The sequence below is a fragment of the Taudactylus pleione genome, unplaced genomic scaffold (assembly GCF_031769625.1).
Source record: "Taudactylus pleione unplaced genomic scaffold, aTauple2 ptg000008l, whole genome shotgun sequence".
Lineage (NCBI taxonomy): Eukaryota > Metazoa > Chordata > Amphibia > Anura > Myobatrachidae > Taudactylus > Taudactylus pleione.
Window position 1 is genome coordinate 9,157,323 of NW_028284411.1, and position 19,950 is coordinate 9,177,272.

Sequence of the window (19,950 nt, forward strand, 5' to 3'; positions counted from 1 at the left end):
TAGGAGAAGACACTTGGGAAGCCATTCGTCTCAACATCTCTAAATGCTCTATCAGCGTTTCCGTCAAGGAAAACTCCTATAAAATATACACCAGCTGGCATCTTGTCCCAGAACGTTTACATCAAATGTACCCTAATACCTCTAAGCTTTGCTGGAGACAATGAGGTCAAGTAGGATCGTTTTTCCATGTCTAGTGGACGTGCCCTAATATCACCTCTTTCTGGTTGATGGTCCAATCCCTGATATCTTCTCTAGTCCACCTTAGTGCTCCTCTTAATCCAGCATCGCTGCTTCGGTGTGCCCTGGCCTGCTAGCTCTCCAAACATGAAAACATATTAAGTTTGCATATTTCTTGCGCTGCTAAATATCAGATTGCTGGATCTTGGAAACAACCACACCCTCCGACTCGTCAACAGCTCTTCAACCGTATTTGGTTCGTGGCCAAAATGGAGTATATAACAAGTCTACAAAATAACACGGTGGATATGTTTTATGCAGTATGGTCACCATGGTACAGGTCTCAAAGTGTGTCCCTCCCCGGTCTTTCCTGACCTTTCGCTCCCTACTCTCACTACCTTTTCTAGCTTCCTATTTTCTTTCTTCTTTTTTTTTTGGGACTTTTGAGGATTACTTGTAAAAAATAATTTGCAGTTGCGCACAGTGACCCTCTAATTACCTCTGTTTTTTTTTTAACTTTTTTTCTTTTTATTGCTGCAAAGCATCCCCTTGTTATGTTACATTATACTATGCAGTATGCTATTCTATGTTTATGTGCAATATGTTTAAAATGTAGTTTTGACGTCTACTCTCTTATTGTGACTTATCCCCTATTTTCTATGTATGTTTTTCTCTGAAGAATTTACTTTGCCCAGTATGCCAGATCAGATCTGGTGCAGGACAAACCCAAGGTGCTATATAGGAGGACATTTAGGGGTAAATTTACTAAAGTGAGAGTTTTTAGAAGTGGAGATGTTGCCCATAGCAACCAATCAGATTCTAGCTATTATCTTCTAGAACTGGGATGGGGAACCTCAGGCCCGGGGGCCGTATAAGGCCCCCTGAATCATTTGGTCTGGCCCTCTGAGCTGTTTTCTGCTAGCCTCATCTGGCTAGCGGGGTGCCCAGAATGGCTCCCTGCAGCCAGAATCTATGCAGCAGTGCCGCCTGGAACATCCTTAGGATGCTTCAGATGGTCACACCGCTGCCCTTACAGGATGCTCCAGGAAGTGCTGTAATCTCTGGCAATTGTGGTTCCGCCCCCATGTGATGTCACACGGAGGGGGTGTAGCCTGCACCGGGCCAGCAAATAATGTTAGATTATATATATCAAAATGGCCCTCGGCAGAAGAAAAGGTTCCCTACCTCTGTTCTAGAAGGTGCTGGTTAAATGTTAAGTAGAATCTGATTGGTTGCTATGGGCAACATCTCCACTTCTAAAAACTCTCCCCTTAGTTATGCTTACCCCTTATAATCTGTGTCAGTGCAGATTTTCTTTTCATTTTTTGCTATGTTTATTAACATTTTTTTTTAGCACATTCCGTTTTACAACTGGGAATAGATTAATGAAACAATCCTGGGTGCTAACAGTCACAGAGGCAAAGCTTACAATGCATTCTGTTTTTGCACCCTATTTCAATGTAGGCATCTTTACAAATGTTCCCCAGTGTTTCAGTATCTTGGCCCACTAAGATCCAGCAAATGCGGGCATCACATGACCTGACTCGGGCACAGTACCTGGAGGGTAGCTTTGGAATGGAGCCCGGGGGTATTTGTGCCCGGTCCTGATCTGATTTTGCGCAGATTTTTTGCCTGCGACTGTCTCAGCCCCAGCATCCTGCCTGTTCCTCACACCAATGCACAATACACTTCCGGCAACAATGACATCTTGCCTGTTAACCGCAAATAGACGGCATTCAGGAAACTGATTCATTTCCAAAAATCTCTATTTGCACATGTTCTGCCCTGGAGCCTCTATTGTCCTCCTGGCTGTGTGTTATTTTACTGCTATTCAGCTCCAGAAATGCTCTTTCCAAATAAATAAAGTGAATGTTTGTGGTTTGTTGGCTGAGGCTGCACATTCTGACGGGAATCGCACAGCGCCCTCTGTCTGCGCCACACTACCGAGCACTGATCAGTATCAGCGTAACGCCTTCCTTTTTATGTCGCTGTAACACGCACGGTTATAACTCATTTTGCATATGAGCCTAAATGTATTTATGTGGCTTCCACAAACCAGAGGCAGGTAAAAAGGTTCCAGTGAAACTGCTGATGATTTCATTTTGTTTTAAAATTCTGGGATTTAAAAGTGAACAAAACCTTATTATAGACGTACTGCAGCAAAGTAATAAATGTTTCTTATTGGTCATTTTATATATATATATATATATATATTTATATATATATATATATAGTTGTTTAAATACAAGTTATTTGGTTACTTAAACGATTCTCCGAACGCGGATGCCTGTTTGTACTGGTTTTTTATATATATAGTTCTATATATCTATTTAAATTTGCGAATAGGCGCTATGGTTGTATGTACTATGGAAGCCGATGCCAGCAACTGCCATGTATATACCTGCAGTGCAACATGGTATTGTTCAGGTGCAAAGTTACTCGCTTTCTTTACTTTGCTTCCACCTAAGAGTCAGCCCTATAATCTATGTGAAATGGGTAGATATATTTCAGTCTTTTATTTTGAATAGGTGTAATAAGGGGGCAGGCCATGAGCACAGGTACTTAGACCTAACGCTCACACGTGGGTATAGCGCAGGTTGGGTCTCATACGTGTCGCAGTACCATCTCAAACTAGCTGCTCGGAAAAACGTGGACGTACATTTTTTGTATTGCACAGGCTTAATTGTGTGTATTCTTCTAAACATGCATTAAGGTAGCTGTCAAACAGGCCTCTATCCTGTAGCAAACGTGCATCTCTCCTGGAGCAAACAGGCATCTCTCCTGGAGCAAACAGATATCTCTGCTATAGCAAACAGGCATCTCTCCTGGAGCAAACAGGCATCTCTCCTGGAGCAAACAGGCATCTCTCCTGGAGCAAACAGGCATCTCTCCTGGAGCAAACAGATATCTCTGCTATAGCAAACAGGCATCTCTCCTGGAGCAAACAGACATCTCTGCTATAGCAAACAGGCATCTCTCCTGGAGCAAACAGATATCTCTGCTATAGCAAACAGACATCTCTCCTGTAGCAAACAGGCATCTCTCCTGGAGCAAACAGACATCTCTGCTGGGGCAAACAGGCCTCTCCTGGAGCAAACAGGCCTCTCTCCTGGAGCAAACTGGCCTCTCTCCTGGTCTCTATGCTGTGGCATACAGGCCTCTCTTCTGTGGCGTACAGGCCTCTCTGCTGTGGCGTACAGGCCTCTCTGCTGTGGCGTACAAGCCTCTCTGCTGTGGCATACAGGCCTCTCTGCTGTGGCGTACAGGCCTCTCTGCTGTGGTGTACAGGCCTCTCTCCTGTGGCATACAGGACTCTCTGCTGTAGTAAACAGGCCTTTCTCATTTGGCAAATAGGTTTCTCTGCTGTAGACTCTAGCATACAGGCTCATTGCTGTGGCATACAGGCCTCTCTCCTGTGGCATACAGGCCTCTCTCCTGTGGCATACAGGCCTCTCTCCTGTGGCGTACAGGCCTCTTTGCTGTGGCATACAGGCCTCTCTGCTGTGGCATACAGGCCTCTCTGCTGTGGCATACAGGCCTCTCTGCTGTGGCATACAGGCCTCTCTGCTGTGGCATACAGGCCTCTCTCCTGTGGCATACAGGCCTCTCTCCTGTGGCATACAGGCCTCTCTCCTGTGGCATACAGGCCTCTCCTGTGGCATACAGGCCTCTCTCCTGTGGCATACAGGCCTCTCTCCTGTGGAATACAGGCCTCTCTGCTGTGGAATACAGGCCTCTCTGCTGTGGCATACAGGCCTCTCTGCTGTGGCATACAGGCCTCTCTGCTGTGGCATACAGGCCTCTCTCCTGTGGCATACAGGCCTCTCTCCTGTGGAATACAGGCCTCTCTGCTGTGGAATACAGGCCTCTCTGCTGTGGCATACAGGCCTCTCTGCTGTGGCATACAGGCCTCTCTGCTGTCTGTAGCATTCCCATATTGTCAGGCTTATGCAGTCCTGTCCTCCCAGACATATAACTCTGCCTGGAGAAGGTTACAAGGTGATAGCGTGCTAATTTCATGATTAATCACATTCTTACACAATGCCAGTTTGTTCACAGTTTGGCTTATGGCCGAGTTACCTAGTGTGACACCATTATAAGGCTCTTATTCACTAGAAGGTAACCCCTTTCCCCTCACACCCATTTTTTTTTTAAACACCAGCAAACACTTTAACCCCTTTGTGTTCATACTTTACCTCCCCGACCACCTTTTTCACCAACTTTAATGTGCTAGACAATGTAGGATGGCAGTAACTATGTTATAGCGCTCTCTGCAAAATAAAACACAATTACTGCAGATTCCCATCTAAAGGCTCGAGAAGTCGATGCAGAGTTGAAAGCAAGTCGGGCGCGATTGCTCCCACGTCGCGTATACGGAACTAAGGCCCTCATTCAGAGGCACTCGCAAGAAGCGAGCGCTCGTTCTGAATGAGGGTGGTCTCTTCATTTTGAAGTGCGGCCTTCTGGTCGTTAGGTAAGCTGTGGTTTACCACCCACAGCTTAACGACCGACCAAGTTGATGGTCATGATGGTGAACACCATCGCGACCAACGGGGCTTGCGACGAGACCCTAAGGTTGGGTCTCGGCAGCCGCAAGCCCCAGGGAGCTGATGTCAGTGCGGCCGCCCACAAAACGGTAGGCGTTCCTTAAGGAACGCCTCCGTTTTGGAAACCACCCCCCCGACCCGCCTACAAAACGTGGTGAGCTGTCGATCAACATCGACAGCTGCCCCTTTTGTAGAGAGCTCCGGAGCGAGAGAGTTTCTCTCTCGCTCCGGGGCTTGCGCACGCGCAGTGCGGCCGCTGCGCCTGCGCAGGGCTAACTATCGACCCGGTTGCGAGCACATCGGTGCTTGCGGCCAGGTCTGACTGAGACCCTAAATGTGGATATCCGCTCCTATGCTGAGCTTTGCGCATCTTTGCAGCAGTACCACCGCTATCCATACACTTGATTATTAGTATCTTTTATTTTCAAAGCGCCTCAAAGTATCCGAAGCTCCCTAAAGGCGTATACATTGTAACAGTGCAGCTTGACATGTGAAAAAATACTATGAAATAGTGCGCAATTAAAATGACGGTGCAGCATAAATCATGTGAAAACAATGTGCATCCAAATGTATATATTAACATTAAACAGTGATAGCAAAAATATTCCACATTATAACATGCGCTCTGTGATTAACACATTTCCTTAATAAACCACCATAGTGAAGATAATTAAAAGATATATTCACCCTAATTATCTAACTGGTAGTAAAGGTCACACATTGACCATACAATCACAGGATAGTTCCCACTCTTTAGGTTCCACTTGTTTGAAGGCCTGTGGGAATAAACACAAATGTCTCCCTTTCCCTTGCATATAGGTTAGGGGAGACACAAGAACGAAAATATAGTGCAATTATCCTTTTAAAAGGAGATATTTTAATACAAATTTGCACTCACAATATACAAAGATGAGCAGGCCTGCTAATATACTCCAAACAGGCACAACAGCGTCACAGGATAGAGTCACCGCAGTCCCAGAAGCGATGAAGGACCCATTAAGGTCGGAAATGCGTTAAGCGTAGCTCACGTTCTATGGGCCTGATTCAGAGCCGCTCGTAAGCGGCTGCTCGTTCGCTCCGAGCGATGTTTGCACAACTGCGCATGTGTACGGATCGTAATACACATGCGCGAACCAGTCAGTGCGGCCGAAAATCGTTTGTTCGCTAAATAGCAAATGCCTGCTATTTTGAGTGACAGGAGGAGGCGTATGTGGGTGGTAACGGGAAGGTGCTTGAAAACAGGGAGTGGAGATCCGAACGCAGGCGTGCCTAAAGGTCAAAACGGGCGTTTTATGGGTGTGCATAATTAATACAGCAGTGTCATTGACCACGTCACTGGGTTATTTTATAGCCAGAACTGCTCGCAAGATTGCGGTAGGAAAAACCAAAAACAAGAATAGCGAGCAGTTCATACGCTGGTCGATGTACTCGTTTAATCTAATAAATAGCGGACATGACGTAGGATGCGAGCGGCCAGGGGGCGTAGTTTTTCAAAAAACGACCGCATGTTTTGTTCGCTCGTTCAGACCTAGAGGCGTGAACAGACCGCAAAGAGCGAACGGTTCATTTGAATAGCCACACCTTTTTTCTGAACGAGCGAGCGCAAATAGCGTCCGGCTCTGCATCAGGCCCTATGTTCAAGGCAAGACATTTGCGTTTATCTCCACAGACCTTCAAACAAGTGGAACCCTAAAGAGTGGGAACTATCCTGTGCTTGTATGGTCAATGTTTGACCTTTACTACCAGTTAGATAATTAGGGTGAATATATCTTTTAATTATCTTCACTATGGTGGTTTATTAAGGAAATGTGTTTAATCACAGAGCGCATGTTATTATGTGGAATATTTCTGATATCACTGTGTAGCCTGACATATCATAAGTACAATATAGTGTAAACTGACTCATCCAGGGTCAATATACTGCAGTAAAATGATAAACTAGGTAGGATAAGGACACGAGGTGAGGGTAGGGCGAGGTGAGGGCGACTCACTAACTTGTGAGCAAGTTTCATGGACGTAATCATGATAAGTGTGCCATCGCATCAGCCCTATGAAAATAGATCCTTCTGAAAAGTGGAGAATTTGCGCATACACAGAACTGCGCACAGCCCGTCATGCATGTCCTATCTGATTGCACCGTTACAGCCCAATTACGCCAGTTCAGCCGCCGATGCGACTGACTTGCAGCACCCGTACTTGTGTACATACAACATTCCTCCGTAACAGATTTTGGCCCTCATTCAGAGCCGCTCGCTATTTGCGGTCGTTCGTTCTAAAACAAGGGGTGGCTATTCAAATGAACCGTTCGCTAATTGCGGTCTGTTCACGCCTCTAAGTCTAACGAGCGAGCAAAACTTGCGGTTGTAATTTTGAAAAATACGCCCCCTTGCCACTCGCACCATACGTCATGTCCGCTATTTATTAGATTAATCGAGTACATCGAACAGCGTATGAACTGCTCGCTATTCTTGTGGCTGGTTTTTTCAACCGCTATTTTGCGAGCAGTTCTGAGTAAATAAAAAAACAAGTGACGTGGTCAATGACGCTGCTGTATTAATTATGCAATCCCTTAAAACGCCCGTTTTGACCTTTAAGCACGCCTGCGTTCTGATCTCCACTCCCCGTTTTCAAGCACCTTCCCCTGTTACCACCCACATACGCCTCCTTCTGTCACTCAAAATAGCAGGCATTCGCTATATAGCGAACAAACGATTTTCGGCCGCACTGACTGGTTCGCGCATGCGTATTACAATCCGTACGCATGCGCAGATGTGCGAACATCGGTCAGAACGAACGACGTGCCGCTTACGAGCGGCTCTGAATCAGGGCCTTTATCTATAATTAGTAGCTGGATTACATATTTGCTGGGTTTTTTTTTTTTTGTTCTCCACAAGGTCCAGAAATGAGCACAGATTTTGGGCCTGATTCAGAGCCGGTCGCTATTTGCGCTCGCTCGTCCAGAAAATAGGGGTGGCTATTCAAATGAACCGTTCGCTGTTTGAGGTCTGTTCACGCCTCTAGGTCTGAACGAGCGAACAAAACTTGCGGTCGTTTTTTGGGAAACTACGCCCCCTGTCCGCTCGCATCCTACGTCATGTCCGCTATTTATTAGATTAATCGAGTACATCGAACAGCGTATGAACTGCTCGCTATTCTTGTGGTTGGTTTTTGCTACCACAATTTTGCGAGCAGTTCTGGCTATAAAATAACCCAGTGACGTGGTCAGTGACGCTGCTGTTTTAAATATGCACACCCATAAAACGCCCGTTTTGACCTTTAAGCACGCCTGCAATCGGATCGCCACTCCCCGTTTTCAAGCACCTTCCCCTGTTACCACCCACAAACGCCTCATCCTGTCACTCATATTAGCTGGCATTCGCTATTTTGCGAGCACATGAATTTCGGCCGCACTGACTGGTTCGCGCATGCGTATAACTATCCGTACGCATGCGCAGTTGGGCAAACATCGCTTGGAGCGAACGAGCTGCCACTTACGAGTGGCTCTGAATCAGGCCCTTTATTTGTTCTCTATTGGTTTTATTTATTTATTTATTTTTTAAAACCAGACCCCCAAGAGTAGGAGGAGACTGTTATTGGTCATACTGCAATGATAGTGTAATGGCACACATCCACTGGACGACAGGCAAAAGACTGCAGGATTACGACATTGTAATCGCACAGTTGTTTGTCTGTCTGTGATGAGCCTACACTGAATGAGCAGTCGTTCAGTGTAGGCACAATCAATCATCTGCAAACATGTTGAACCTGACGATATCGTCAGGTTGTACAACATATCTGTACGATGATAGATATCTAAACGACCAGCGGGAGTGCGCATTGTTGGTCGTTTAGACTTTTTTTTTTTTACACAATCTGCAAACGATTTTCAAACGATGTTCAAACGATGATCGAACGATAACGATAGACTGGGTTAGATCATCACCAAAATGGCAGGTCTTGTGGGATGTTCCCAGTATGCATTGATTAGTACCTACGAAAAGTGGTCCAAGGAAGCACAACCAGTGAACAGGCGACAGGGTCATGGACGCCCAAGGCTCGTCGATGCGTAGGGGGGGTGAAGGCTAGCCCGTCTGGTCCTATCCCACAGGAGAGTTTCTGTAGCACAAATTGCTGAAATATTTAATGCTAGCTATGATAGAAAGGGGTCAGAACACACAATGCATCGCAGCTTGCTCTGTATCGGACTGCATAGCTGCAAACCAGTCAGAGCGCCCACATTGACCCCTGTCCACCAACGAAATCACCAACAATGGGCACGTGAGTGTCAGAACTGGACCACAGAGCATTGGAAGAAGGTGGCCTGGTCTGATGAATCATCGTTTTCTTTTACATCATGTGGACAACCGGGTGCGTGTGCGTCGTTTACCTGGGGAAGAGATGGCACCAGGGGCACTATGGGAAGAAGGCCAGCTGACGGAGGCAGTGTGATGCTCTGTGCAGTGAGAGACACCTTGGGTCCTGGCATTCATGTGGATGTTACTGTGACACATACCACCTACCTAAACATTGTCGAAGATCAAGTACAGCCCTTCATGGCAACGGTATTCCCTGATGGCAGTGGCCTCTTTCAGCAGGATAATGCACCCTACACACTGCAAATATTGTTCAGGAAAGAATGGAGGAACATTCTAAAGAGTTCAAGGAGTTGTCTCTCCATCCAAATTTCCCAGAGCTCATTCTGATCGAGCATCAGTGGGATGTTCTGGACAAACAAGTCCGAGCCATGGAGGCTCCAACTTGCAACTTACAGGAAGAACTTAGGGGATCTACTGCTAACATCACAGGACACCTTCAGAGACCATGCCTCGACAGATCATAGCTGTTTTGGTGGCCCCAGAGGGTACCTCCACAATATTAGGCAGGTGTTATGGCTGAATGGTGTGTGTACGTACGTATGTATAAATAAATAAAATATTTTAGCTGAAGAACGGATGGGTCCTTCAAAGTGCCCCCTTTATTCCTACCTACTACACATATGTATTTAGACCCCAGGCTGCTTCAGTTCCAATAAGTTCTTCAGCTGGCGAACGGATGGAAGGGCCGGATACAAATTAAATGTTGCCTCAGGGATAACCTCCATAATGTAGAGAGGCGGTTGCATACGTTTTTGAGGCCTTTGCTGAGTGTACTCCTTTCTGCTCCCAACTTACATGATTGTTTTACTGCTGTCAATTATTCGGCTTTCCTGAGTTCAGACTTTCAGAGCGAGTTTAGCTGCACAAATTGTAAAAGTCTCCGGGAGTCAGCTGAGAGGCCTGGCATGTGTCTGGATTACAGACGGAGCTGTGTTACTATTTGCTGTGTGATTAAATGACCGGGGTCCTCTGCGCGGTGACAAATTCCATGTACAGGATGCAGAGGCTCAACTCTATATTATAGTTCCTATTTGTAGCTCAGTCACCGGTTCATTCCACTTTCTCCTGGTGTTCCATCCGCTGCGTTTAGAGAGTCTTCCCTGGAATCAAACTGCTGCTTACAAAGTCTTTGCTGAGTGTGTCCTGTGGTTACTTGGCTTACTGAGAAAAGATAGGACATTGGCACCTTCCCGCGTCTCAAAAAGGGCTCAATCATTTCTGACGCGTTCCACACTCTATGATTTTTGATGTTAGTCTGACTCCTGAAAATCCTAGAGGCGAGCTGGACCCTATGCTCTGATTACAGGGATAATTTCATCTCCATGGGACACAAAACAGAATAGAAGTGAGAAAATAGGGTGACACGCCTTAGGATTGGGATCATCTTTCCGTCCCTTTACAGTGGGGCTAGGGCGATTGAGGGATGATCTCTCGCTGGCACAACTTTCTAAGGGTTACGGTCATGTCCCTGTTGTTTATTGTTAATTGTGTCTTTATTTCCTGTACATGTACCTTTTTCATATGGTAATTTCGCCAGGACACAAAGTTCTGCTCCAGTTTTCACATTTATTTTCCACGTGCACTAACCGGAGTGCAATCTTAATATTCTCTGTTACAACGGAAAGATGGAATTGGCTGGAAAACAGAGTGGGTACCGGCTTTTGTCTCCGTGGCGACATGTCCCATATGGTGATGTGTGCGTCCTCAATTGGGGGGGGGGATTGTGGAGCGGCAAGTGCTCGCCACCATTTTCTTTCTGTAAAAGAAAATATAAAAATGATGGTTTGCAAAATAAAAGCAGATAGAAAGAAAAAGCAAATCACGCAGGGGGTCTGAGAATCTGCTGCGTCTTTATACTAATGCCGCGTTTGCGTTTTTATGCTAACGCAGCATCCGATTTCTTCATATCTTAGACACCTACTTGCAGCGACCTGCGCCTGTAGGAATCCTGCTTGGTGCATCTGTAGATGCACCATGGAAACAATTTCTTTCTCTGAACACGGAGTGCTTTTTAGTGGGCATTCCTGGGAGGTAAGGGGGGGGCAACTAGGCAGACGCTAGGGTGCCCGCGTCTGCCTAGTTGCCCCTCCCCCCCCCCGTTACCTCCCAGGAATGCCCACTAAAAAGCACGATCCCGGCATCCAGATTCGTTCTGCGGCCAGGTGCGGTAACATTTGGGACGCGCACGCAGAGCAACTCGGAAGCATGCGCAGTACTTTAAAACAACGCCCAACTGCTATCATATCGGCATAGCGTACGACTCTGAAGCAGACCCATAGTGTATTTTTTATTTATTTAATTGTTTTTACATCCCCTGCCCCTCCATTTTTATTCTATTTTTGTGGGACAGATCTAAAACTTTTTTTTTCAATTTGATTTAGAATTCAGTAGACAAAAATGTAAATGAAAAAAAAAAAATTAGTATGGGATTTTTTTTCTTTAAAATTAAGTGTTGTTTTTGCAAAGTGCATAAAAAATATTTGAGTTTAATGTGTGTTTTTTTCCCCGTGTGTTTATAACTAAAAGGCGTGCTCTTGCGTACCCTACACTGTGTGACCGTCAGGTGACGGCGTTCGGTCTTGTGGCGCTGAAAGGGTTAATTGGCTATTCGTGGGTGGTCCTCGCGTCCTGTCAGCGCTCCTGGCGTGAGCGCCTTTGGAGGGACTCGGCGTACAGGACTACAGGAATCCTGTGTAAATTCTGATGCATATTATCAGGGGAGCAATTAGCTTTTTAATCTGCGCGCTGCCTGGAATTTCCATAACGAGGGACGTCTTTGGGGATTGTGACACTTTAGAATCTGCCTCATAAAACAGATGCCGTAAGCCCGTGTTATATACATGTATTATATATGTGCCATAGAAATATGCCCATCTGTAATTGCCAGGAGGGAGGGATGATTCCTCTGGACCAGCAGGTCGTATTGACATTTTATTATTCATACTTAATTATTATTATATACTAATCCCCAATTTATTAAAATAACATATTCCCATAAATTAATAATTAAGAGGAAGTGCATTAGGCAGCTACAAAGCTGATGCACAGACAATCTGGATTCAGCCGTCAGAAAGATAAGGGCTGGTATACACAAGCCCTGGACTTCATTTCCGAAACATAATTGTTGTGCAACGCAAAAATTCCTGGACCAAGATACTACTGGTCACTCTGCTGTTGGGAGGCCGCTCCACAAACTAGTAGCGCGTATGGGCGTGCGGGCAGGCGGACAAGGGCGAAGGGTCCCCTTGTGTAAAAGCTTTCAGTTCTAATGCTGAAATAGTGCTCAGTCTATCTTCATGTATGGCTTACAATTCAGGGGTGGCCAAACCGGTCCTCAAGGACCCCTACCAGTTCATGTTTTCCAGACCACCCGTGGATCTGTAGAATATGTCAGTTAGGAATGAATGCACCACATGTTTTAAAATGTGACAGTTAGTAATGACTACACCTGTGCACCAGCTAGGTGGTCTGGAAAAAGTGAATTTATAGGGGATCTTGAAGAGGTTGGCCACCCTTGGCTTACATTAATCATGAGTGAGGGGAAAATCGGGGCCGTCGCTATTACGCGTCACTTGTATGATTCAAGAAGGCACAAAATTTATTCCAGTAAAGTGCGAGACCTAACCTCTGCCCACTCGGAGCTGGTGGACACCCTCATTGCGCCAAACCACTCTTCTTGCCCAGTGCTGCTCCTCTATCTTACTGTGCCAACCCAATGAGCTAAGTCTATGCACACAGATAGCGTATATCCACACGTACTGGTCATTGCGCATTGTAAGTGTCGCCCCCTGGGTGCTTGATCTGGCCGGGTCATCCTCCAATCACATTAGCCATCATGGTCCATAGTAATCGCATCCGTTTTGCAGAGGAGTACTATCGGGCATAGCACATGTGGTAACATCTAGCCATTGGGCAGATATATCGCAACGTATGTGCCCAACATTACAGGAAGATATCCTCCTCATCCCTCCCAAAATGCACAGACTAGAAAATACTGTGGCACCATACGCTCACATAAGGTCCTATAAGAAGTACAAAACATGTAGACACGCAGTACATATACAGTATGTCCTCATACATGTAGCCTCAATATGGCATGTGGCATGAGAAGCCTAACGCGAGTTACCCGCGCCAAACAGTGTAGCTTTTTTTTGGCGTCTTTTAACGTCCGAAAATCCATCTTAGGGCCGTATTCAATTAGCTGTGAAAAAGGACGTTTTTTTTCTCCATTGGTAAAAATGGATGTGTTTCGACAAAAAAACAGGCAAAATTTTCACCAAAGAACAGGCAAAATTTTTGGCAAAAACGACAACAGGCGAAAAAAAACTGGAGAAAAGTTTTCTCCATCCCAGACCAGGAGAAAATAAAAAAGCAAAATCCCTATTTTTTGACCAATGATAAATTACCGGAAAAAAAATTCGTAAGTTGCGTACTTTGCAAAAAACGACCGTGCAAATTTTGGACGGAAAAAAAATGTTTTAAACATCACACGCTCTCATTGCAGGCGGTTTTTTAACGGTTTTTAAAATTGCGTTTTTACGACACGAAAATATGCTTGCACCCATTTTAATGTACCTCCAATTTACGTGGAACAGTAATTTCCTGGAAAACAAAAGTAGCTTTCTAATTTGAACGATTTTTTTTTCCCGCCCAAAATTTGCACGGTCGTTTTTTGCAAAGTACACAACTTACAAATTTTTGGGGATACGTTAAAATGGGTGCAAGCATCTTTTTCTGTCGTAAAAACGCAGTTTAAAAAAACTTAAAAAAAAAACGCCTGCTGCGACCGCGTGTGATGTTTAAAACACTTGACGCATCCATACCGCCCCTGAAAAAGCAGACAGAATTAGTTAAAACCATTTTCAACTATTTTTTTTTTGCCCAAAATTTGCGTAGTCGTTTTTTGCCAAAGATTGCAATTTATCATTAGGGGGGGTGTCCAAAGGATTCTGGATGAAATCACCAAATTTTTTGGCCAAAAATAGGGATTTTGCATTTTTTTTTGTCCTGGCCTAGGATGGAGAAAACTTTTCACCAGTTTTTGTTCACCTGTTGCTGTTTTCGCCTGTTCAGTGGCGAAATAAACGTCCGTTTTTGCCGCTAATCGAATACGGCCTTTAGTCCCAATGTGATGCAACAAAATTGCTTGACGAGACAGTACTGATTAATTGGATATGTGACACTTGTATATCTGTTTGCTGTGTACGAAGCACAAAATGGAACTTGCCGAGGATAAAAAACTGCTGCACCTTAGCACTTCGGACACAGATTCAGACTCGCACAGAGGGCCTGATTCAAAGCCGGACGCTCTAACCAGAGCGCTCGCTCTGAATCAGGGCCCTCCTACATGAAAATGGAGCGTCCTCCTGGCCGCTCGCATAGCTGTGGGTGACCACCCACAGCTTATGCGAGCGTCCATGATGATGGTCGCGATGGTCAAGACCATCGCGACCATCGGGCTTGCGACGGAGACCCTGTGGTAGGGTCTCGCTGCCGCAAGCCCTGGAGTGATTTTGGCTCTATCAGAGCCAAAATCACTCCCACTGACATCACTAGTGATGTCAGTGGGGCCGGCTTCAGACGGTAGGCGTTCCCATGGGAACGCCTCCGTCTGGCAACCACGCCCCCGGCACGCCCACCAAAGTGGGCGTGCTGTCAATCAACATCGACAGCACGCCCCCTATGGTGCGAGACCCGGAGCGACGGCTACCCCGTCACTAGCCAGGTCTCGCGCATGCGCACGACGGAGCTACCTCCGTCGTGCGCATGCGCAGTGGGGTAACATCGACCCGCTTGCGAGCATCCTGCGTTCGCGAGCGGGTCTGAATGACCCCCTGAAATACAAGTGTCACTTATCCAATTAATGAGTGCAGTCTTGTGAAGCGGTTTTCCTCATTGCATTGCGAGACTAATGGGGCACATCCACTAGACGATCTACTCCCTGTCCAATCTCTAAACGATTTTCCCTTCATGTTTTCCCTTGAAATTTTATCTTTCAGTCTGAACGATTTGCAAACTATCTTTAATAGATCAAGTGAAATTGACCTGCATGTTCAGTCGACTGACGAGACGATCAAACGACCATCGGGAGCGCGCATCGTTGATCGTTAACGACCAAACACTGCACGATTTATAAATGATTGAACGATAACAACGTCGTTATCGTTCAATCGCCTGCTAAAATCGTGTACCCTAAGGGGTATATTTACTAAACACACACAATATGTTTCTGTGCCTCTTACATGTCATATGGCGTTGAGTAAATTAGAGTGAATAGATTAATAATCATGGTTCCCATTAGCATACTGTAAATATAAATGGGATGTCTCTTCCTTCAGACCCAGTCTCCTAATATAAACCTGCTCTTCCTGTTAATGTGGAAGGCACGCACGCCTCGCGATGCCTGAGCTCTGTAACCTGGCGGTGTCGGTGCGATTTATATATACATTATAGCTTATGTCCGAGCATAAATGGGTCTTGTGTGATTCTACCCAGGCATCTGTGCTGGCTGGTACTACAGAACACTTGTATCCCAGCATCCTGTGACAGGGTGAATTGTCCCATAGATGCAGCCTGTATACCATCCGTGTAAATAATCGGTGCCCGTGTATGTAACCCCTTATTTTATACTTGCCCCCCGATGGCTTTGTTTTTATCACTTACCTATGCAAGTATATTTTCTCGCGCTTGTGGCCAAAATTTGAACACATATCACAGGCTGCCAGGCTAAGAGCGGGGACTCTCCCTCACCGCACTGCAAGGCTTTGATCTTTTTCCTTTGGAGGTAACATCAAAAGGATGGTTGGGAAAGACAGCCAGCCCTATGAAGTACAACACTCAACCTAATAGCTTGCCGGAGCGCACGCTGCATTGCTGAAACCGCAGTAAACAGCCATTTAATTCCTAGCAAAATGCACCGTTGCTGAATTGTGCATTCTCTGCCTCAGTCTTTATTTGTGATGGTCGCATTAAACATTCCTTCAGATTTCTCCACATTCATTTATTTAATTACTCTGACTATACAAGTTATGTTCACTCTCTCTCCCTCTCTCTCTCTCTCTCTCTCTCTCTCTCCAACCCCCCCCCCATGGTCATTACTCGCACTGTTGGTTTTAATGCTAAATATTAAATAAAAATATTACTAGTAATTAATCATCCAGAGTCTTTGATTTCATAGGCGTGATGCACATTGTCTGAGTTCTGTTACCTTTTATTTCACTTGTGTCATTTTTAAACCCCACCCTATGTTAACAGTCTTTGCTACCCATATTGTATCACTTAAGTATTATTGTTCTTTTTACTCATTTAAATCGCTTTTATTTAGCTATAATTTAAAACTCCTCCCCCCCATGCTAACAAACGTTGTTACCGATATGTATCGTTTAATTATTATTTATTAAATAAGAATTATTTCATTTATATATATCTTAAACTCCCCTCACGCTAAGAAATTCTGTTACCCGTATTGTATAATTATTATTCTGATTCATTAAATAAAAACATTTAATTTTTTTCTATGTAAATTTTTGAGCTCCCCCCATTCTAACACCCTTGCCCTTTCTCCCCCTGACTGTATAGGGCTTCTCTGAGAAACCCTGGGAGGGGAGTGTTCCTTTCTTCTTTCAGAAGAGTGTTCCGCAGTTATATCACTACAGGACTCCGTCAGAGGTACCGACACAATGCAACAATGTTATTATACATTATAATCAACGCATCTTGTCATGGCATGATTTGTACAAACACACACAGAATACGATGATAACAATGTATCCATTGAGCAGAATAAATATTGCTTCATAATGATTGGTCCACCTGCCCACACACACATATCTTTAGAACTATTTGAAATGCAGAGCCCCCCGGCTAGTTACTCATTATGCTGCCCATCCACTAGGCGATTAAACCTAGCGATGGAGCGATAACGGCGGTCGTTATCGCTCCATCGCTTGGTAATCGCCCGCAAATCAGGCAGTAAAAGGTTAAAAACGACCAGCGATGCGCGCTCCCGCTGGTCGTTTTTAGCATCAATCATTGCCCGAACATGACGGTCCACCTGACGACCGCCGTCAGGTTGCCATGTTCGGGGACGATTGATCTGCATACACTGAACGTCTGAACGTTCAGTGTATGCACTTTACCCCGCGGGAGACGACGGCGTCGTAATCGTGCCATCGTCCCCGCATTGTGTAATGGATGGGCAGGATTAGTCACATGTCCCGTCCCATTATTGGGCCCCCCCAGTAACTGCTCCCTGATACCGTTTTCCCTGGACTCTCTCAGTGTCTGTAGTAAGTCACCGGCTCACCTATAAGGAGTGACCGCACGGAGATTTCAGCTTCCTATCGCTTTTCCCGTTCACATCCATCTCAGCGGGAACGTTTCCCGATGCTGTACTACAGAACGTGGGGGAACCCCGGATAGAATAGCTTCAGAATACCGTTCTTGCAGCTCCGCTGGCGGGCAGTGTATAGTCCGTGATAATCGGCTTAGTTATCGGGGATGTTGGACGATGTTCATATGCTAAAATAGGAGCATTGTGTAAGAAGTGTTGAGCGATTAGCGGTATTTGCGTGCCTCAGCACATGGAATTGCCAGAATAGTCGTCGGGGAGGAGGGACTGTTAAAATATTTATTTCTTTTTTTTATGATTGGTTCTGTAAAAGGTGTACACAGTGGGTTATCCAACATAAAACAATGGGGTAGGTGACAAAGCTTAGATCTGGTTTATATAAAGGGGAGATAATTTGGGGCATATCTTGGTATCCTGGCGTGGGACACAATGTAGTATTGAGCACATCCTGTATCAAATGATCACTTTTCACTAATGCAAGGTACAAATGACTTTGGAATAATGGCCCTCATTCAGAGCCGTACGCTCTGAGCAGAGCGCACGCTCTGAATGAGGGCCGGCCTCCATGAAAATGGAGCGTCCTCCTGGACGCTCGTATAGCTGTGGGTCACCACCCACAGGCTATACGAGCGTGCATTTTGATGGCCGCGATGGTTGTGACCATCGCGACCATCGAAATTGCGAGCCGGAGCCTGCGGTTGAGGTTTTCAACCGCAAGCTCCGGAGTGATTTTGGCTCTATCAGAGCCAAAATCACTCCCACTGACATCACTAGTGATGTCAGTGGGCCGGCTTCTGACGGGAGGCGTTCCCGTGGGAACGCCCCCGTCAGGGAGGCACGCCCCCGGCACGCCTACCAAAGGGGGCGTGCTGTCAATCAACATCGACAGCACGCCCCCTTTGATCAGACACAACGAGCGAAGGACTTTCCTTCGCTCGTCGCGTCTGGCGCATGCGCACGACGGAGCTCCCTCTGTCGTGCGCATGCTCAGTCCATAACATCGACCCACTTGCGAGCGGACAGCCGCTCGCGAGTGGGTCTGAATCAGGCCCAATGTTTTCTACCTATTGTGTATTTAACTGACATATATAGAGATGATGTAACAGATCAGGTAATAGCAGGGACGGGAACTTGTCAGAACTGCAGCCGTGCTCTCATCCATAAGCTTCCTCCCTGTGACCATATCATAGGGTCTGATTCACTACGGGGCGCTATTATGCTTATACGCACGCAACGCAGTTGCTAATATCAGCGGTGCTACGTAAATGTTTGCATTCGCAATGCGATCGCAGCCTGACATAAGGACGCCGACTTCCCCTTACTCGCATGCGTATACTTGGCCAACATAGAGAAACAATCGGTAACATCGAGTAACATCGGCCAGTTAATGAAGCCCAGACCTCACACAGGAATTGCTTTACTTCTGCGCACGCTATGAGGCCTCAGGCGGCATCTGGTATCGCAGTGGCTAATTTACGCACGCTCCTGCACGGCATTGAAATGCACTTTCACGTCTGCGTTCGCCAGACCACCCCGTCTCACCACCCGCAAACGACACTTTCTGAACGCAGGAGGGGGCGCTGAAGCCCAATTGGGTAGTTGCGTTGGTGAGGGCGACCAATCACTGTCAAACATCTCAGCTTCTCTCAATGTACTGTATAGGCAGACATACTGTGCCAGTGCATATACAGTATATATAAAAGTTATACATTGCTTAAATCCGCTGCATATATATATATATATATATTGGTACAGGTGTGTCCTCATAGGGCCTGATTCAGCAACTGCTAAAGTGTACACAGACGGCCGATTGTTGTGCACTGCGCATGGGCGAAAGCCCCACTGCGTTCGGGACTGCGATCTCAGTGACTACGCAGATCTATCGCAGAGTGATTGACAGGAAGTACCATTTGGGGGAGTGGTCAGACAAATGCAGGCGTGCCAGTGCGTTTGAACGCCGTTACAGGGGCGGGAAAGTTGGCATTTTATAGGTGAGGTCTGACCTTCCGTAATTGTGCGAAAGGCATCGATGTACTTCGCTGTGACCGATGTTTTGGATGGATTGCAATAGGACAAGTGGGCGTCTGCGTGTTGTCCGTGAGAGTGCTTTGCGATTGCAATTATTAGCAAACGTTCGCAGGAGAACTGCATGCGCAATTGCTACCGCCATGGCAATAGCGATCCGTGCTGAATCAGGCCCATATACCACTGGCAGATCTGTCCTTTTTTTTAATCCTCCTAGACTTGAAGGAAATGTATACACAGATCACCCCCCTCTCACAAAGGATTACATTATATTACTTATGGTCAGAGTTAATGATTAATATTGTGACATGAGATATAATGTTATACTCGTGTCTCCACAAGATCCTCGCACAGCAGTTTCACTCTTTGCTGGGTTCTTGGGTTCTCTTAAGCTGGGCATACACACATCCAGATAATATGCCTGCCAGCCCGCAGATGTCCGTGGCATGCACTGCGAGATCTCTCACAGTGTATT

General features: G+C 46.0%; 1 protein-coding gene across 24 annotated transcripts in view; it reads left to right on the forward strand.

Moving 5' to 3' along the window:
- Positions 1-19,950, forward strand: part of TCF7L2 (transcription factor 7 like 2) — a 226,595-nt gene that overhangs the window by 84,398 nt on the left and 122,247 nt on the right. For 11 of the 24 annotated variants that reach the window (XM_088465734.1, XM_088465307.1, XM_088465357.1 and 8 more), the window contains one exon: positions 16,679-16,768. The exons of the other annotated variants lie outside the window; for them this stretch is intronic. In XM_088465734.1, the coding sequence (XP_088321860.1) occupies positions 16,679-16,768 (90 nt within the window). The remainder of the gene's footprint in view (positions 1-16,678; positions 16,769-19,950) is intronic. 24 annotated transcript variants of the gene reach the window in all.